A 22,536-nucleotide genomic window follows, 5' to 3' on the forward strand; every position below is an offset into this window, starting at 1 on the left:
TATGTTTATAAATTTTCATGGTTCGTTACATAAAAAAAAATTAATTAGAAAACACTCTTTTAAGAATTCTCTCCTCCTAGATGGGAACTTAAGTCAAACTATTGACAACCAAAGGCCTTCATAGAAACTGACTGATCTACAAATGTTGCGAGTACAGTGTTCACTTTCAATGTGAGTGATCTCTGTCTTATTCTCCGATGGCCGTTAATTAATTTACAATCAAATTTGTTAAAGTGTCACGTGATAATATAAAAAATACGCTCTAATCATACACCACCTTGTACTGAACCGTACGGTGGGATGAAAGAACAAAACAAGACGGGGCATGTTTGAAAGCCACTTCGCACTCCAACTGGAATGCATAAATTCAGGCAATTCATTTCGGCATGTCCCTCATAAATCTCACAGTTATTTTTATTATTAGTCACACTGCGCTCATCTGATCATTGATTCTGATGTTTTGATTAACCACACAGTGCACTTCTTAAATTTGTTAACAGAAACACTTGACGTTTAAAAGAACTAATGGAAAATCGCAATTATGGAGACCTTCACTTCAAAACGCAAAAAACAAAAAAAAAAAAAAAATGTGTCTACATATTTGTGTATGCGTATTTGTGAGAGTACGTGAACTTATTGCAAACCACGGAAACCATGTAGAATGCTTTGATTACGGAAGCTACGAATTCGAATGAAGGTCGCCATTCTAGGAATGCCTTAATTGACTTTGACCTTAAAAGTGAACTCATGCGTGTAAGGTTATGAAACCAAGTTTAAAGCAGAATGATAAGGACATGTCAGTAGTGCTTCACACATGAATGATCTCGCAGATATATTCGACGACATTGAATTGAAATTATTGTAGGTATCGGTCGAAAGCAATAACTTTGACACCAAATTGAAATTAATAATCATCATATTTTCCCCTCTTATTAAGTATTCTGCGATGGTCAGTATCTTGGCTGTCGCAACCCAATATTTTGCTACGATAGAAGAGGTGATTCTCTCTATATATCTCTCTCGCAATAGGAATTTACCTATTCATGACAATCAAATGAAATGTTTAGGTAGCCAGGTAAAATCAACCTCTATTGCGATTGCACTGGGGTCTGGAAAGACATGGAAGGCAAAATCCTTAAAAGTTAATTCTAAACCTATTTACAAAAATCCCTACTCAAGCAGGGATTCGAAAGCAATCTGCGCTAACTACACAACTGAACAAGACGGCAAATAACTTTTTAAAACAAGACCAAATTGTTTTAAAATTCTCTGATCCGGCTAATGTCAAAATATGTCAATCCCACCTACAAAAGATATGAAGCATAGAGTGTATTTAGTACTATGAATAGGTAATGGTTAAGAAATCTAGGAAACAGAGCATACCAAACATTGAAGTCTTTTTTTCGCCAACGACTGTTCTGTACATACAAAAAGAGGGATAATATACAGTTTCATACCAGACAAGGAAAACTTACTGCCACGTATTTTTTTTTTTTTTTGATTCTACACCTATTTAGGAACCGACTCCGGTTCATTTCGATTCTCCTATCATCCATTGAAATGGTGATGATCAAAGCAGAGAACATTAATCCAATATTCACAAGACATGCATTATCTTACGGAATCATCGTTTCCTTAATTGTGCAAAGGTACCAACAAAAATCACCTAAATCTATAATTAGTAGCACTTTTCCCCCAAAGCCTTTTCATTTGTGTCCATCATGGTATATTTTCTCATCGGATTTCAAATATTCACATTTCTCCATATTCAGTTCAAATTCCCAAACTAGGAAAAAGCAAGGCAGGCAGGTTTCTTGAATATTTCCCCATTTCATGACGTACAAAAGTGATTTACGAAGATCTGCCGTTTAACTTCGTGAATCGTCATACAACAAAATAGGATATTTAGTTCACTTTTCCTTGAGGTTGTAAACACACGAGTAACTGCTAGCCAACATTCGTTCGTCCAACTTCACACTCACTAAATAAATTTATCATCCCTTACTTTCATTCCATCTGTACTGTAGCCTACGGTTAATCAAAAAATATGCTAGTCCCTATTTCTCCTTAACCACCATTTTGTCCAGAACACAGCACTGATGAATGAGTGGTTTGTGATCTCTGATATGTTAGTCGATGTATGGGAAAAAAGGCAATCAACAAATGCGCAATGTCGAACAAATTGTCCATATTTAATTGTAAGCTTCATATTGTAGTACCAAATTTTGAACAATCATATGGAGCAACAACTCGTCTAGGCTACGATAGGCATAAAGTTACTAAACGTTATGTAATGTATTTTCATTATATACACATGTACATTCATATAACATAATAAAATCGCAGGAGACATGCTGATATGTCAGAGAAAGTTGCATAACATTAATTAGGAACAACATGAAACAAATCAGTTAAATAACATTTTAATTTTTACATTTTACACCTGACACTGGATCTTTTTAATACCAGTATGCAAATCCCAATCATTTATATTATTATTATTTTGAACAGAGCTTCCTCATTTCTGTGGGAAAATAAATATTCTTTAATTCGAGTTTGGTATTTATTTGTATTTGGATTAGTTTCATTTCTTATCGTGAAAGGTAGTGAGCTGAATATTTTTGGCGCTAAATAAGTATAATATTTGTATTTTAGTTCTTTATTTGCTTTAGGAACTTTAAATTTTGGCTTTTATGTCTACTAAGGAAAGCATATTTTTTGATATTTACGTATTCGTTGTTGTTTTTTTATGAATAGCAGTACGCAATAGGCGAATAAATATCTAAGGGATAGTATGTTTAGTACGGTGTATTTATTACACATTGCTGTATCTTTGTATTTGTTTCTGGTTAAGATTTGGATTACTTTATTCTAAGTCGAGACTAAAGGTTCCAACGTAGTAGGATAGATTCCTCCAAACCTTAATATACCATATTCTCGCATATACTTCGAATGCACGCAGAATATAATATTTTTGGCATATTTAAATTTAAGAATCTATTTAAATAGTAGAGTCAGTTTAATATAATCCTTACTTTATTTATGACATTGGTAATATGTGGTTTCCATCTTAAATTACTATCAATTTTTAATCCCAAGTAAGTTATTACACTGACTTTTTCCATTTCCTCACAGTTGCAATTTGAATTTGTCCTATAATTCCCATCATGCAAAATGAATTGTGCAGTGAAATTCATTTTGCCTGTTGTATTTATCAAATTAAAATTTACATCTTTAGTTTTTGAGATGATCGGACTGAGTTTATTTGACTGGAACCAATTTGTTGCATTTAAATATCGAAATACGAGTCTTGTGCATTGCACTTACTTGAACCCATCTGCCTATAGATAAGTATGCACTTATTCTACAACGTAGTGAATAGCTATTTTCTAATTTTGTTTACACTACATCAGTAAAGAGTCGTTTTTTTATTTACATTATGACTCTGTCCTGATAGTAATGATTAATTAATATACTTAATTAATGATTGTGGTTAATTAACTATTTATTATATTAATAACCTTCATCAAAAATTTATGTTTTAAAGTAGTTTTTACACCTTTTTAATATTTTTAGGAGTATCTAGATGTCAATTTTATCACTGACTGAACGAAATCATCTGTCACCTTCATTCTCTTGGTGGTGGTTTCGTTGCCATATTTGCTGTGAAATGACTCTACCATTCGCTGCTCTTGGAGTTCCATCTTAATACGCTGATTTTATTGCAGATTCGGTCAGTAGTTTCTAGTTTGCGCTGTTTTCAGTTGAACAACTTTATTTATATACGTATTTCAACTCAACAATTTTTGCAATTTCTAAAATCATAAATAAAGTTGCACTTTTCTTCATTTTCGCTGTTATTTCATAGATTCATTTTTAGAATTGCAAATGCTATCAGATATTACACTGCTATTACTAATCTGAAACCCTCTTATTTTGCAATTTTTATTTCCGAGGACAGAACAGTTCAAGTATCCAGCATCAAACACACTAGTTGATGTATAGCATATAGCGCGACTTCCTCCTTTCTTTCTTTTTTTTTTTTATGTCAAAGGGAAAATGTCACTTGCGCCTTCTCATATTTCTCATACAACGATGAATTAACCGAGAAAAATTTAATATCGTTGGAATGAATACTCCCTAAAGGAGGCGCATTTACGATGAAGTTGTTGCTGGCGATAGTGTTAGGCCTAGCGTTGGAGTGCGCTTCTTGTAAGTAAATCTTTTTAGTGTTTCTCTTAAAGACTGAAGCTTGACTGACAAAGATAATTAAAATCTTAATTAAGATTTACGGCGTCCCAATATGACTTAATAAAAATCAGAAATTATTTTAGTTTTTACTAATATTAACGATTCTTTTATATTAATTATTTTTAAGAATAACAATTCATTAATATTTTTTGGATATTTGAAACATTTTCCACTTTATGACTTGTAAAATTAGTAAATATATTAAAAGATTAAAAATCTAGAACTTAAACTGTGAATGATGAAAAAAAGACTAATTCAAAAGCCTCGGACGTAAAAATGCAATAATATATATAGAAAGATGAAATAAAATAAAAATATTATATTTTTACTTCTGAAGCGTTTAAATTAATTTTTTTTCATCCTTCGCAGTTCTCAATTCTAGATTTTTTTATCCCTTAATATATTTCGACTTTTAATTTTTACAAGTTTCATAGTGTGTTTATTATTAATATCACATCATTCATAAGCGAATTTATTTTCTATCGACGTTCCATCTTTTAATAAGCTTCGTATCATATCTACGCTTTACACTTTTATTTATATCTCACAGTTTAAATTTTAAGAATCAAATGGAGCTCTGTCTTGCTATTTTATTTACTATTATTTTTCTAAAAAAAGCTTTAGTCAAAGGACACGTTCTAATCTAAGGGTGCTTCATAAAAATTAAAGTCGATTATCACTTTGTATCAAAAATTACAAAAGGAGCAACGTGAATCAAGAAGTTCAGAGAAAATATAAAATCCAACAGCTTATTGTATTGGTGGCATTATCCTTAGAATAACTGAGGTCTTAGAATAACTATAGATCTAGGAGTTATGGCTGAGAGATAACTGAAGTTCAAAGGTCACTTAACAAAAATTGCAAATACAACTCAGAGGATAATTACAATGTTGAAGCGAACATTCACATGTAAGGATACAGAAGTTATTTTACCTCTTTATAAGGCTTTGATACGACCGCACCTGGCCTGATGTGCACAGAATTGATCTCCTTGGTTCCAAAGGAAAAAAAAAAGAAGCTGTGGAAAGGCTGCAAAGAAGGGTTAGCAAGGTAATATCGGGATTCTGAATGTAGATCACGAGGATAGATTTCGAGTATGTGTGCGCATACTCTAAATACTCTACGCCAGTTACGTAAACGAAAAATTTAGAATAATTTTCGCAAACGTAAAAGTTATTCTGAATAGCCTGGCTTAAGGGAACACCAGTTTGGTCATCGGTCTACAGCATAAAACATTTGCCCATTTCGGTAATAAGATTGTCACGTTTATGACCTGTAGTATTAACTGGTGAAGCGCTTTTCATTTTATCTTGGTAACAACAGTAGTGCTGGGTAAGTGTTCGCAGCGTTCAAAACACCATCTTCACTAAATTTAATAATTTTCATCTTACTATGTAATGTCACAGAGTTACACGTCTTGCTTTCATTGAAAGCAAGACGTGTAACTCTGTGGCATCCTTACTTTCATATTTATCTGTCATTATTAACAATAATAAACTAATAGTTATAAACAGTTCAGAGTGAAATACCAAAATCCAGAACGATATTGCGAGCAACGATGTCGTAAAATGTGGGTTAACAAGTAATAAGTATCGGTGAATTGTCGTGTAAATGGGCATTTGCCATAATTGAAATGCGTCCGAATTGCTCATCGTAAAGCGAATTGTCGTGAATCATTTAACAATAAAAGTAAACACGTAAAACATGACTCATGTATATATATATATATATATATATTCACTGTATATGTGTAATCCTAGGATGGGTCCACTACTTTGTAACTGAAATGTGCTTTTTGTTCACAGCCTCAGTCTGTCAAAGCATATTGGACTTCTTCCCGTGTACTGGACTGATTCCGAGGAGTAAAATCTGTGATGGACAAAATGACTGCGCAACTGGTTTGGATGAAAGCAGGTGTTGTAAGTATAAAGCTCACATCTTCTCTTTCACACTCTCGCTGTTTCTTTCGTACGTCTGTGTGTGTGTGTGTGTGTGTGTGTGTGTGTGTGTGTGTGTGTGTGTGTGTGTGTGTGTGTGTGTGTGTGTGTGTGTGTGTGTGTGTGTGTGTGTGTGTGTGTGTGTGTGTGTGTGTGTGTGTGTTTAATTACATTAAAGCATTTTAATAATATTAAAATATTAATTACAAGGAATGGACGAAGCTAATATTGTATAAGTCTTATCCCAGAGAATTAAACCATAACCCTCGATCGAGTGAGTGCTTTTGCTGCATTCATTAGCTTCACACAGAAAGCAAATTGAGGTCTTGTAGAAAACCACAACAGTGTTCGAAATTATACTAATAAATGCGTCTGTTTTGTCTTCCAGATTCCAGTTGCCCCGAAGATGGAGTTAGATGCAATGACAAAACATGTATAACGCGAGATATGATATGCGATGGCTCCATTGACTGCCGATCCGGAGAAGATGAGCTCGACTGCAGTAAGTATGAAAAATGAGTTCTATTTGAACTGATATTACCCTAATGTAAACTGTTTAAAATGAGTGCAATGTTAAAATACAATCTCAGAAATGTTGCGTGCATTGCTAAGTTGATTGTCGTTATCTGAAGAATACTGTAGATTAGTATGGGGAAGAAGTGGTGCTTCTAAATTAAACTTCTGTAAATCACGTGTTTAGCATATGATTTAGAAAAATCAAATTAAGTGTAAGTTCAAAAGACATATTTCGGTGATTACGCCACATTTTTTTTATTATTCAGTTAAAAATATACTGAAATAATAGTTCTCGACAAGTTTCGTATATCGTAGGATTTACATCTTCAGGGGTAAATAGTATAACTTAAGGGTTTAAACAAGAAAAATTAATAAATACAAAGGACAAATTAATTTTTGTGCTAATAAAAGTTTTATTAGCACAACACTGGCACAGAGTGAAACAATATTTATAAAGGTCTCTCTCTCTCTCTCTGAACTCTTAGTCCAGAAACGATTTTTCTACGCAAATAAATATAAAAAATGCGATTATGGATTCTAATTTTAAAGAGGGCTTAAAAGAATACGATAGAAAATTAAAGATAGACAGTAAAGCACCAATAGATGAAATTGCAAATAGCTTAAAAAGAGTAAATATTTTACAAGGTAATTCGTCGATGCCCTTAAACAAAAACTCTTTTGGATGCATACACTAAAAGCTGAGACTTCGATGAACTACTAAGCAATGCCAAACGAACGATTGATGAAATAATGAGTGAATCTTGCTTTGCCTGCACTTTACAATTATATTGAGTACGTATGCAAATGAAGAGATCATTAAGAACAGTATCTCAAGTGCAACAGACTGAAGAATTTCCATCATCATCCATTAAATAACAACTACAAGGTTAATTTAATAGACGTCTGACTGCAACTGCTAACAACTTGTACACTTATCAGAGGAAAACTGTAATGGCGGGAGATGATTTCTGCGATGCCAAAAGGAAGAAATTATGAATTTAAACCAACTAGAAGCCCCTTAAAAGTGCTTCCATGAAGTTTTACGTTTATTGAATACACTCCTTTGATGCAGCAAATATGTCAATTATTAATATACCTGAATGTAATGAAGAATTAGCAGCTGTGAAGAAAACATATATGAAAAACGTGAAGTGTATTGTGACTGACTGAAAGTGATTTTAGGGTGCAAATTGTGGAGATTGAAATGAATGCTAAACGGGAAAATCTTTAAATATTCCACTGCAAATAACACGAAGAAATGGATAGATATCCTGCCAAAGTTGCTTGAAAATTATTACAATTCATTCCACAGATCTATTCAAATGACGCCCTTACAAGCAAGTTTATTTTTTAAAAAAATCAGCTAAGGCCATCCACAAAACACTTTATGGAAAAACAAGTATTAATAATTACATCAAAGGCTCATACTTTAATGAGTATGGGGGTGAAAAAACCCGCATTAACTGATGCTGACCATCCCTTACTTCATCTAATATACAGGGTGTTCGGGTTAAATTTGACATATTTATAATTAATTATATTTTTCCGTAAGTTACATGTATTAACACACACTTCTCTTCATTTAAAAGTTTGGACCCTTCTTCATTCATATACAAGATGTCAGAAAGGATGGATAGCTGGAACCCACCTGAATCATGGAAGAGAATAACTTGTATCATGATGATTCGTGCCCGCCATCAAAATAAGGATATTACGACTGCTGCCCAATGCTCCCTGAATACAGTAAAAACAATCAGGCATGAACTAAAGACTTGCAATGGTGACTACGAGGATGTAGCAAGAAGAAAGATCCCTAGCAGACGATCTGATTGCGTTCGTACAGCAGAATTCCTCGCAAATCTGCAGGAACAGGTGTTGAAGAACCCTGGCATTGGAATTCGGGCTTTGTTCGTGGAGTTGCTAACTGTAGTCAAGCCCTGGATAACAAGGGTAGCCAATGGTAGGCCGTATGTATGGCAGCAGGATTCGACCCCTTGCCACACCTCTGGGAAAAGTCAAAAATGGTTGTCTGAAAATTTCTACGACTTCACCAGTCCAAATGTTTGGCCTCCAAACACCCCAGACCTTAACCCCATGGATTATTTTGTATGGGGCGCAGTTGAAAAAGACACCAATCGCACTTCCAGTAATACAAAAGCCCAGTTAATGGATAAAATTAAAACAGTTTTTGCGGCCCTTCCCAGGGAGACTGTAGCATCAGCTTGTTCGAGGTTCCGAAGCAGAATTGAAGCTGTGATCGATGCTAATGGTGGTTATTTTGAGTAAATCTTGTTGATAGTATTGTAATTAACTCTGCCTGTAATGTTTTTTTGTCAATTCATTAAATTTAATAGATACAAAGAAGATTTTCTTTTTCCTTACGAAACTGTCAAATTTATCCCGAACACCCTGTACATCTGGTATCCATACACGTATGTCGATTTTTCTACCAAAAAAAAAAAAAAAAGAAATTTGACAAATGACAACTGACACCGGGTTTAATAAGTTATAATAGATATTTAATGGAACCGACTCGTTTCGCCACACATGCAAGTGGCTTCTTCTGGATTAGGAAGGGGGAAAAAATACAATAAGCGGTAAAAGGAACTATTACATAACTAAAACCAAAAGTAAAGCTTTCATGGTCCACGTGAACAATGACTGGCACGTGTCAGTCATTGTTCAACGGGTATGCATGATAGTTGGCAGAAAAGTTAAGGCCTGACGCAGTGGCGGCCGGTGAAAATTTTAAGTGGGGTGCTGCATATACAAAATAAAAATAAAAAATAATAATAATAAATATTTTCCTAATCAGTAACCAATTTATTATTAAATTAATTTGCATATTAAAAAATGCTTTATTAAAAATATTTCACCTTCACCACGAACAAACACCAATAATAAACGTTTCGTATCTCACAGAAATAACGCCCGCATGCGCACAATTTATCTGTAAGCGACACTGCCCAAACGAGCAGTGTCGGAATGTCAAGCGCAAACGAATATCGGCGAGTCTAGCTGCAATTGGCGCGATCATTCTCACACTGCGTTAGATCGCAATGCATTTGCTTCGTGTAACGATAATTGAAAAAATGTAATTCTTTTCATATTTTCAGCAGTGGCACTCGACATAATTCAGCTTTGTGTCTATAATAAATAAATAATTATATGTTATTTTAACAGAATAAAATAAGATTTACAAAAAATAGTTCACTCTCACCACGAAAACGCACCAATAATAAAAGTTTCGTATCTCACAGAAACAACGCGCGCAAGCATACGATACACTGCCCAAACGAGCAGTGTCGGATTCACTTGTAACGTGCAATCATAAGCGCATACGAATATCGACGAGGCTGGCTGCAATTGGTTGAACGTGATAATTCCGACACTTCGATTACATTTGTTTCGTAATCGATAAACTGAGAAAGCGTTAATCGAACAATTCCAATTATTAACTATTCAATCAATGTCGAAACATAAGCTGTAACCTTTAACATGTTGTACTGCATTTATAGAATGTTGTCAACATTGTCATTATTTATAAACACAAACAAAATCTAATTTTTTCATTATTTCCTTGGGGTGCTGCTGTGTCGCAGTGCTTATGTACGGGTCGCCACTGGCCTGACGTGTGGAAACATCTAATAATGACTTCCAAATTTTACGTGAAATCATTCCTTGGCCTATATCCATATAACTGTTCAAAGGCTGATGATAATCTGGTCACCTTCAACGACCTTCGCTGCATTTTTTTTTTTTTTCGCAGAGAATGAGAGTGCTGATTGAGTTGTTTGTTTTGCTTCCGTTTTCAAATAGCCTATTACCGAGTAAATAACCTAATACCGAGTATTTGATCGAGTAAACACATGCAAAGCATGTGTTTACTCGGTCAAAATTACACTGGCTTCACGATTCTTATTTTTCTTTATTCTTACAGCGAAACCAACGTACATGTACAAGGATGACGCAGCAGAGTCGCTGCTTCGTAATTATTGTGTGAGAGGAAGAAAAGAATTTCCTCGAGCCATTGTGGCACTCTATTTGACTGACAAGAACATTTTCATGAAGAATGAAACCTTCATCCGAGTACTGGGACATCTCCTGGAAGTAGAACTCATTTCGGCATTGGCAAAGTAAAAATTTATTATTTCTATCATTTCTATTTTTTTTTTATTAAGTGTTTAAAAGTATTTAGCTGATTTTTTTTTTTTTTGGAAGTATTAAGTTTTTAATGTATAAACATCAGATGATTACAGTTCTTCACAAAAGAGAATCAGGCTCGCTAGATCATCTAATGCCTTGTCTCTATCACATTTCTCCTTGAAAATGCGAGTTGTTCTTCGGTGAATTTTTTACCGCACACTCCATGAAACAACTCAATCTCACGTGCTTCCTGACCACACTAGGACTTAGCTTCCAGGCATCAATCAAAAGTCTTCCCTTCTCTCATGAGCTAAAAAATTTCTTCTATGTATACCGTATATAAAGATCCCCTTATTACGTTGTATACCCCCTATGTCCAAAAAGAAACCGAACTTTTCGAAAATAGGAGAAACTAGTGGCGTCACCTGTTGCATCTTTTTGTTGTCGAAAGCGGCAACCTTCATTAGTGTAGTGCAACTGTTTATGACATTTTGTTCATTAGAATCCGAGTTATAGTGCCAAGAGTGACAGTGTGGTTTGACGAACGGTCGGAAAATGAGTTTCAATTGAGAGCTTCGATTGACTTTTGTGTTAAACTTGGTAAAAGTTTTACCGAAACGCATCAAATGTGTCAAAAAGGATACGGCGATGAATGCGTATCCAGTACTCAAGTTTACGAGTGTTTTAAGTGATTTCAAAATGCTGGTGAGACGCTTGAGGACGACGAAAAGATGGGCTAGCCAAAAACTGGACAAAGCGAAGTAACCATCCAAAAAGTGCGTTATTTCATCAAAGAAAACCCGAAGTCATCCGTGAGAATGATTAAAGACGAATTGAGGATTCCAAAATCAACTGTGCACAACATTTTGACCGAGAGTTTGGGCCTTGGTAAATTGAATTCGCGATTTGTTCCACACAAGTTGACCGACGACCAAAAAATGTATCGAATTGAACACTGCAAGGACCCAATTAAAACCGCTCGTAAGGATTCAAACTTCCTTGAAACGGTCGTTACTGGTGACGAAACGTGGTGTTTTGAGTATGAGCCCAAACCAGAGTGCTGAGTGGAGACCACCAGAAGAGAGGCATCCGAAAAAAAGTTGCTTGGAGAAGTCAAAAATAAAGACAATACTGATTTATTTGTACGATTCCAAGTGAATTATCCCAAAGAATTCGTTTCGCCTGCAGAACGGTCAATGGTGAGTTTTATCTTGAAGTTTTGAAGCGATTGATGGCGAGAATTCGTCGCGTACGGCATGAATATAGTGACGACCGACCGTTCGTCAAAACACACAGTCACTCTTGGCACTATAACTCGGCTTCTATTACTATTACTATTACTATTATTACGGGAAACTCCAGGGAGTCATTAGACGCATCGAGGGAGGCCCCAAATCATATTCATCACAACTATTCGACATTCATACAGTATCTATCATATCTCGCCTTAAACTCATTCACTGTCACAGCATCCACCACAGACTCAGGGAGCGCATTCCACTCATTCATTACTCTAAAAGTAAAGAACCCAGCTCTAACACCTTTACTAGCCACACTTTTGCCCATTTTCCATGGATGTCCCCTAGTCCTCCCACAACCAGCCCTGTTCACAAAAATATCCTCTGAATTAATTTTATAGAAACCCTTCAGTAATTTGAATGTCTCAATCATATCTCCCCTTCTCCGCCTATCCACAAATTTTTGCAACCCACAACCTGTTCTCATAAGGTTCATTCCACAGACCTGCTATCATCTTGGTCACTCGCCTCTGGATCCTCTCCAAATCTGAGCACAGTAGTCGAGATGGGGTCTTATCAAGACTCGATACAGAGGAACAATAACCTGCTTGTCTCTGCATGTCAACGTATTCTTCAGCAACCAAGTGATTTGATGAGCTGATTTGGCCACTTTTGAAATGTGTCCCCTAAATTTCAATTCCTTATCCACCAACACTCCTAAATCTCGTGCCTCATCAATTTCCTGGAGCACGATTCCACCAATGCAGTAAACTGCCGCCAATCTTTTCACCCCAAAATGCATAACCTTACACTTTGCCACATTAAATTGACATCCATTCTCCTTAGCCCAGACCTCCAATCTATCCAAATCATCCTGCAAAATTTTGACTTCATCTGCATTCACTATTGCCCTACTCAACTTCGCATCATCCGCAAACAAATGAACTGTTCCTCTCAGATCCATTCCTATATCATTTATGAACAAATTAAACAGCAGTGGTCCAAGAACAGATCCTTGTGGCACACCACTAGTCACAGGCCGTCTTGTGGACTGTACTCCTGAGTAAACCACTCTCTGATATCTCTCCGTCAACCACCCTCCTATCCATCTCACCAATCTTATGTCCATCCCCATATGCTGCAATTTACTGATTAGAATTCCATGTGGTATCCTGTCAAAGGCCTTAACAAGGTCCAGTAGAATCACTATAAACCCATTACCCTTATCCAGTTCAGCTGTCACTGTGTTATAATACGTGAGCAAGTTACTGAGGCATGACCTACCCTTCACAAAACCATGCTGTCCCCGATACAGTATCCCATTTTCTTCTATCCAATCTTGTATTTTCCTCTTGACTATTTTCTCTAAGACCTTGATAATGATTCCTGTTATGCTGATTGGCCAGTAATTTTCAACAGCAGCCTTGGAACCACCTTTGTGTAGCGGAACTATTTTCCCCTCTTTCCACCCCCTTGGGACTGACCCAGTCCTGAGGCTTAAATTAAACAAAATGGTCAAGGGCACTGACAATTCTTTAGCCGCTTCACGTACGACACGAGCTGGTATACCACCCAATCCCACAGATGTATTGACTTTGAGGTTCTGTAATAGACTAGTTACCTCTACTTCATTCATTACAATTCCAGTATAAGCTGTTGGTTATTCCATTCCTGCAATGTCACCACCTGGATGATATACTCTTGCAAAGTGCTCGTTCAGTAATTCCACAATATCGACTGATTCGGTTACCTCCCTACCCTCAGCATTTTTTAAGATCATTCTACCATGAGCATTTTTTCTTTTACTTGCAACATATTGAAAAAACTGTTTGGGATTCTCTTTAGCCTGCGTGGCCAATTTCCTTTCGTAATCTGCTTTTGCTTTTCTTACCACCCTTGTTACCATCCTGGCCTGAGCTTTATACTGTTCCTGCGCCTGATGGTCACCCTTCTCCTTAAATTCCCTCCACAATTGTTTCTTTTTTTGCAGCTCAAGCTTAATAGTGTTATTCATCCATTTAACCCCTACTTGATTTATTATTCGGACTCTTGGTATACAGTCAACCATTGCCTCCTGCAAACAGTTCTTAACCACCTCCCATGCACTATCAACATCCAGCCCTTGCAGTTTCACATGCCATGGCATTGAGCCAAGCACACACCTAAGCTTATCATACTTACCAGCCCGGTAATTCCACATGTACCCTGTCTTAATTGTAAATTCGACTCCTTTAGCCACCTCCCAAGTCATGACCTTATGGTCACTCTATCCAATTGGTGGCAACATGGTCATGTTCGATACAGCCACATTTTCAGATGCAATTACTAGGTCTAGTAATTGCCCCTGGTATTTTCCACTACATGTTGCCGTAGATAGTTATCCCTTAATAGCCGCATAAAATCCAATTCCTTCCTCCCATGTGCCCACTCCTCTTTCTAGTCAATGTTACCATAATTGAAATAACCCATAATAATTACCCTCCTTCCACTCATTTCGTCTATTGGCTTATGCATACTATCCCCCACCATCTATTCCATCACCTGGTCTATAGCAGCACCCAACTGTATATTTTGTTCTGCTAGATTCTATCTCACACCAAACAGCCTCAAATTTGCTTTTTTCCCCATCCTGCAGTTCAACTTCTATACTCTTCTGTACCTTTCTAAGGTATAGAAGAGTATAGAAGTTGGGCGCTAAGGTTGCTGCTTTCGACAACAAAAAGATACAGCAGGTGGCGCCAATAGTTTCTTTTATTTTCAAAAAGTCCGTTTTCTTTTTGGACAGAAGGTGTATGTTTGTTTTTTGTCTTTTCTATTTCTATTTTCAAACTTGAAAGACCACAATCTTCTTCACATGAAAATTTCCACACAACCATTTTCCAGTAGTGAGTAACCATTTCGAGAGTTTCCATTTCTCTTAGAAATTCAGGCTATCATACCTGAGCAACAGTAGCCTAGATATTTTCTTATAAAGGTTTTGTAAAGTAGAAAAATAAATTCCTTATCCCTAAAAGTTAATTCTCTTTTCAGTTGAAGCGATGTAATGTTTTAACAACTTTCACATGGTTTTCTCTAAACTTTAAAACTCTGTCCACAATCATAGCCTATGTCTCCAGCTTCATTGACCTCTTGTAGCAAGTTCTCATTAACATAATACTCAATGGCATCAGTGCAAAATAAACAACATTACATTGATACTCAGTAATTTTTCCATAGAATCACCTTCGTTAACTGGAAGTAAAATAAATGCTTCATACATAGAAACACAGGAATTCATTGGTGATTGCCTAAATAAATAAATCACAGTCTAGTTTTACCACTTAAAAGAACTGGTGCGAGACATGTCGAAACAAATATAACTACAAAGATCACGAAGTTGAATTAAACGCTGAAACAATGTTACAATGCAAATAGACAAGTTCATCAGTAAACGTAAAAACACATGGCAAGCATTAGCTGTCTGCAGTTAGTGATCGAAGGTGATTGGAAATAAAAACTGAAGACTGACAACTTAGTATCAGTCCTCGGCTTTTATTCAGTGATCCTCGCGAATGGATGACTGCAAAAGATTCCTTCAGAAATCTGGAATAAATGATCTTTTCTAAATAAGACATGGGGGAAAGGTCCTCAAATGCGTGATGGTCCTGAACCATGCAGTTGAGGACCTTTCAACTGCATGGTTGGTATTGGCTGCTAAACGAGGTCTGTGTTTTCTTTTGTGGTCAACACCTGCTACATGGTCTTTCTTTCTCACCCCCAAATACACGGCTTGTCTGTCCTACGTTTTTTTAACCGCACCTAGTCAAACGAGCCAATAGAGCATACGGGATTTATCCACATCATCATCATCATCATCATGCATATCAACGATTTAGGCCTAGCATGGCCTTAGAAATCATCGTTGAATCGTTTAAGAGGGAGTCCTGGTTTTCTTTTTCCTAATGGCTTGTACTTTAAGGCTTGTTTTGGTAATCTTTCTGTTTTCATTCTTTGAACGTGTTCCATCCATTTATGTTTATATTTTTTAATTTTTTCTATTACTGGTTCTTGGTTTAATTCTTTCATAATTTCTTCGTTTCTTTTGTGATCAAATAGGGTATACTTTGCAGTTTTTCTCATAAACTTCATTTCTGCCGTTGTTAATCTTTGTTTGTCTTTTTGTTTTATTGTCCAGATTTCGCTTCCGTACATTAAGACTGGTAGGGCTAATGTATTGTATTCTTTTAGTCTGGTTTGTTTTTGAACTAGGTTTGGTTTAAATACAGAGTTAATTACACCTGTTATTTTTAAATATTTTGCAATTTTTAAGTTTATATCTTTTTCATTTTCATATGTGATCGTACATCCTAAGTAATTAAATGAATTCACCTGTTCTAAGATCTTGTTATCTATTACTATTTTAGTTCTTGCTGGATCTTGTCCTTTAAAGGCCATAGTTTTTGATTTTTCCGTTGATATTATCATACCATAATCTTTGGATATCTCATTTAGATCTAAAATAGCTTTCTATAAGTTATCTTCAGAATTTGTAATTATTATTTGGTCGTCAGCAAAGGGGAGAGTGTTTAAGTTTACTGTAGAAGAAAGTTTAATTCCTTGATGTAAATTTTTATTCCATTTTATTATTATTTCATTTAAGTAGTATTAAAAAGAGTTGCTGAGATGGGGACATCCCTGTCGGATCCCTTGGTTTATCTCTCTTGTATATGATAGCTGGTGATTTAATCTTATTTGTATTTGATTATTTTCATATATACTTGTGATAGCTTTAGGATATATATTATTTGGTATTTGTCTTTCTTTTAATATGTTAAATAATATGTTTCTTTTAACTTTGTCAAATGCTTTTTCAAAGTCAATAAATGGGGATTTATCCACGAAAATATATATTTAGCATCTTTCGTGACCATAATTTTTTTTAAGATAAGGTACACTAATTATACATTTAGACAACCACTAAATATATATTTTCGTGGGATTTATCCACGAAAATATATATTTAGTGGTTGCCTAAATGTTCAATAAGCGTACCTTATCTTAAAATTATGGTCACGAAAGATGCTTATGTCATCTTGGACTTGAAGACCTATACGTGGAGTGGATTATTATTATTCTACTGCTAAGAGACGAAACTCTTATGTTCTTCTCGGCTAACGCTTAGAGATGAGAAATTTGGGCATTAAACAGTGTAGCTGTTTAATGCCCAAATTTCGAATTTTAATACTTCGAAACACAGACAATGGCACCGATTGGCTGAGTGCTGGACTTGTCGCCTCCCCTCTTTGCACAGAATTAGCAATTTAGTCAGGGATCAACTGTGGCTAGAACTGATGACGTGATTACAGTACAAGTCATTAAGCCATCGGTACGTTGTTATGGTGATAACACGAAAAGTTACTTCAGGCCAATCCCATAATTCCCTGGTTAGATAAATAGCGATTCCAGTAAACCGGGTTCAATAATTCTTAACGTAGTATGTAGAGTAAGTATAACTTATACGTAGGGAATTGTGATAAATTCAGAATTTCCCAGCATTTAGTTCATTCCATTATGTGCTGCTGTATATTTGCCGGTTTTTATCTCAGCTCTTGAACAACCTTTGAGTTTGAATGCTGTTAGTGATGTGTGCGGTAATCTGTTACAATCGAAACAGAAAAGAAAGGCAATGCGTGTGCTTTGAAGTTTTGACAAAAACCTATCCTAATTATCCTAATTAGAATTATTGAATGTGCTTATTTGTAACGCCTGCATAACATTTCAAAGTCCGTTACTTGCAAAGCTTATAAATCGGCATTTCTGAAGTAGCCACAGACGTTTGTGAAGTGTTGAGTTTTCTGATGTTGAGTTTTTGAGTGCTTTTATTTAATTTTGATTTTTACGATTTTCAGAGCTCAGAACGATCAAACACTCAACAACGATTCCACGTGTATGGTTTAAATTACATAGTTAGACCTCAGATACTTAATTTTAGTAAGGTTTAAAATTTTCTTCTACGAATACTGTAAAAAATTATTCACGTTTAATAAAGTGATGAATTGTAAATTGGCTGCACTATAAATCCGCTACGACAGTGGTAAGGAACCTTTCAAGCGCAGAAGGCTAATGTAAAATTGTGCTAGGGAATAGAGGGCGCCAAATGTGTTTTGATGAGGAAACTAAAAACGTGACGCTCGAGATGAATTGAATTTCCACTTTTGAAACAAATTCTGCATTCTTGATTTATTTATTTTTATTTTTATTTTTTAAAAAAGGTCATTTTAAGGTGAATTCCAATATACAGTCTTTAACAATTGCATGGGCGAAATTAATATAAAATAAATAAGTATATATGCACAATATTTATCAAACTAACAATATTTAAACAAAAATATTTTAAGACTGTGTAGCTCAGTGGAAGTGACGCTCTCCTCCTCCCCCACCCCCCTAGGCCTTCAGAAGAGGGATTTCAGTTCAAGTCTACTCACGGACGGGAGGAAGCTTTTCTAAGCGTATGTTTTATTATTATTATTATTATTATTATTATTATTATTATTATGTTGGACCCATATACAGTAGGTTGGTGGTTGGTCAACCTGCTGTATATAGGGCTATAGTATGGTACTATATACTATAGGTATATAGTACATAACGTACTATATACCTATAGTACGTTAGTACCATATATGGGCGGTGTATTGCGAAAGGAGAAACTTGTTCACATTTCATTTGAACGTCTGTATATTGTATTCCTTGGGAAATGCATCTGGGGGAAGTCTGTTCCACAGTACTGCAGTACCACGGATGAATGAGCAGGAAAAGAAACTTGTTCTGTGGGGTTTCGAGGTGTACTGTGAGGGATGTTGAGCCGCAGCTGTACGTGTTCCAATGGGCTTAGTACAGGGTGGGGGAAATATTGATGCTGTTTCAGATGAACATTTCCCATGGGAGTATTTATAGAATATATACCGATTGCAGAGACCAGACGTCTATGTGAAAGTGTGGGGGGGGTGAGTTAGTGAGGGATGGGTCACTTATTAGTCTAATTGCTCTCCTCTGTATTGAGTCAAGCATTTTGAGCGAGCTTTTTGGAGCCCCACTCCAGATGTGAGAGCAATATTCGAGAGTTGGGCGGATTTGTGACTTGTAGAGTGCTAGCAGTTGTTTAGAGGTGAAGTAGCGTCTTGAGCGAAAGAGAAAACCTAGTTTTTTGGAAGCCGAGGATGCAATGGTTGTGATGTGTTTATGCTAGGAGAGGCTTGATGTCAAGGTAATCCGAGAAGAGGAATTTCATCTGTCTGAGAATTTGAGTGTTATCGAAAACAATGCTGGGAGAAAATGGTTCTTTTTGTGAGAAATAAGACAGAACGAACTGGGTTTTACTAGAGTTGAAGTTGACAAGATTGTCTGAGCCCCATCGGAGGATTGCTTGAGGGTCGGAATTAAGGGCAGTGGTGGTTGATGTTTGGTGGGTTGAGGTGAGTTGTGTAGAGTAGGGTTTGTCAAATGAAAAGGAGAAATGCAATGTGCTTGCTTCTGAAAAACTGTGTATTGGGTTAGAGGTCAACTGAAACAGGTCATTGATATATAGAAGGAAGAGGGTCGGTGAGAGAACTGAACCTTGTGAGACCCCAGAATTAGTTGGATAATGAGAGCATAGGGAGCCGTCTACAATCACACATAGTGTACGCCCAGACAGGAAGCTGGCAATCCATCTGCAGAAGTCCTTAGGCAGTTTTCTACCGGTTCCCAAGTTAGTCGATCTCTGGCACGGACAAGCGGGTTCTTTTCTCCTGTAAACTCAAGAAAATCGACCGTAGAACCCGCATTATTTCAGGCAGTAACATATCCTGTTAGGGTTAGGTACCAAGAGATGGCAGCACTTGTTTTCCGGTCTCTTCATCGGTGGCCACCTATAATTAATGATCGACATGGGCAAGCTATCTCTGATTGGCTACCGGTGGAGATTGAACTGCCCACTCAGTCTCCAAAAGCTAGATAGGGTTTAAAGGCCTTGCCTACTCCCTATAAGGGAATAAAAATGTGTTAGCTAGCTAGCTAACAAAAATAGTTTAAAAATTATAATTCATTACGTATGCAAAACATATAAATTAAACTTGAAATTTTACTGAAAATCTTCAGCTAAATAGTATTCAGTAAGTCGGCGATTGTCTGTTCTTCGGCAATTTTCTAAATTTTAATTTGTAGGCGCTGTTGGGTGCTCACAAATATCACACGATCCAAAGGAGGGAAAGACTCATATGTCGCTTTTTACAAATGTACCTCGTTCAGCCTTTGGATATCGGAAAAATATAAGAAAGTTATTGTTCCTGCAGTACCTTCGTAGGCAACTTCTGTTCAATAGGTACCACCATAGCTCAGACAGTATCAGTGATGTCTTTTGGTTGGAATGAATCCTTGGCTCGATTCCCGTTAAGAACAAAAAGAGCCTTATGGCCTCGTAGTCTTAATTGCTTCGGAAAAAACAAACAACGAATGTTCTGAACATTACTGTGGCGTTTAAAGAGTTAATAAAATGAATTTTAAAATGTTTAAAACACGTGCAGTCTAAATTAGGAGCAAACCAGAGTTAATAATTAACAATTATTTCCAAATTTTGATGAGTGTCGCACTTAAAATCCACCTTATGGAAGAAGCACATTTTGAAGTTTTAAGAATTGCCAAAGTTCTTAAAACTTAACATAACGCATATAAAATGAGATATTGTACTTATCAAAAAATTTCGAGGCAACATTATACTTCAGGCAGAGGATGAATGGCTTGTGATGACTTCTTCTTCTACTTTCAGAAGACACGAAAAACCTCTGACTGCTGCACAGCTGGCTGACTATATTCGAGCACTCTTAGCCACCTGCTATGATCCGTACAACTTCCACGGGTACGACTTAGTGGACTCAATGAGGAAATCTTTCGAACGCGAAGCGACTATCTTCATTACCCCTACTGTGGTGCTCTCACTTTGCCTTGCCGGAGAAAAACCAACATCTAAAGAAACGAATCTCCTTCTGAGTGCATTGAATTCTGAAAATGACGAATCCTTCAAAGGTGAGTATTACTCTTCTTATTATTACTGTTTAACAATTGTAATAATTCCAGGGTTGTTTTGAAAACGAGGAATATTCGTTTTTCATTAATGGAATGCAATGAGCGGCATTATCAAAATAAATATAAAAACGGAGGAAAATTCAAGTAAAAAACTTATTTGATTTAAACTTTTCACTTTAGTGTTATTATAGGCAACTTCAGCAAAGGCTCATATAATAGTAATTAAACAATAACATACACTTTTCTAAAAAAAAAAAAAAGAAGCGCAACCTCAGTAGCTAATGTAAGAAGTTTCAAAAAGAAGAAAGTCTGGTTTTATTATTCTGCGTATGAGATCTCGAGAACGCCAGTATTGAAAAGTACAGCTGTGAGAGCCATGGCACCCACCTTAATAAGATATGGGATCTCCTTTGGCTGCGATGAAGACGGCAATCCGACGGGGCATACTTTCCACAAGCGTGATAGCGACCAATGAGAATTTCGGACCATTCTTCCTGTCGGTAGGTAATGAGGTCCTGGACTGTCGTGGGGCGAACGTCCCTTGGCCTCACCCGACGCTCCAGTTCATCTCACAGATGTTCAGTAGGATGGAGATCACGGGTCTGTGGAGGCCAGTCCAGTGTGCTGACGTTCACGTCCACAAAGCACACAGTTAAAGCAGCAACAACATTATGACGCGGTGCATTGTCTTGCTGAAAGAGGCAATGATCAGTTCCATAGAAACGTCACAAAGTGGAAAGCATTTGCATTATCCAGAATGTTCAAATACCTCTTGGAGTTCAATATTCACACCGCCACCTCCGATTTCATAGTTGGGGTTACGCTCTCGGCTAAGTGACGTTCACCGGGCATCCGTCACACCCTCATCCATCCATTCGTTGGGTAGACATTGTAGTGTGATTTGTCGCTTCACATCACAGCTTTCCAGACTTCCACGTCGCACTGTACACGTTCTTTGCACCGCTGAAGACGACGACGCATGTTGGTTCGGGTAATGTGGGGCTTGAAATGGGCGGACGTAGCATGGAAAGTCCGTGTTTGAGCAGATTTTGTTCCGGTCATCGTCATATCCGGAACTCCGCATTCAACGCGATGACCGACAAATGGCAGTTTTTGGGTAATATTCTTCGTTGCACACTATGGTGACGTTTTGTGAGTGGGGTCCTCGTCCACTGCGGGTATCACTTGCAGTTGACTCGCTTCCATCTCAGTATAGAATCAATGATTGGTGACTTGGGATGGCCCAATTTGTCAACATTTCGATGAACAAATAGTCCTGCAACATGGCATCCTATCACAACACCTGTTTCAAACTCCGTCAGTTTATCATAGTACTCCGATTTACACCAGCTAAAAACACGTGACTCGTTACATGTTGCGATGCACCTTGCCCATGGGGGGAGGGG

At 36.7% G+C, this 22,536-nt stretch overlaps 1 protein-coding gene across 1 annotated transcript in view; it reads left to right on the plus strand.

Annotated features, from left to right (window-relative positions):
* Positions 1–4,148: 4,148 nt before the first annotated feature.
* Positions 4,149–22,536, plus strand: part of LOC150102061 (uncharacterized protein CG3556-like) — a 31,627-nt gene continuing 13,239 nt past the window's right edge. Inside the window, exons 1-5 of the mRNA XM_090400888.1 lie at positions 4,149–4,212; positions 6,057–6,170; positions 6,577–6,690; positions 10,645–10,840; positions 20,874–21,130. Of these exons, the coding sequence (XP_090257014.1) occupies positions 4,161–4,212; positions 6,057–6,170; positions 6,577–6,690; positions 10,645–10,840; positions 20,874–21,130 (733 nt within the window). The 5' untranslated portion in view covers positions 4,149–4,160. The remainder of the gene's footprint in view (positions 4,213–6,056; positions 6,171–6,576; positions 6,691–10,644; positions 10,841–20,873; positions 21,131–22,536) is intronic.

This window comes from Typopeltis vanoorti, chromosome 11 (assembly GCF_054136105.1).
Source record: "Typopeltis vanoorti isolate ZY-2024b chromosome 11, IOZ_Tvanoo_1.0, whole genome shotgun sequence".
Taxonomy (NCBI): Eukaryota; Metazoa; Arthropoda; class Arachnida; order Uropygi; family Thelyphonidae; genus Typopeltis; species Typopeltis vanoorti.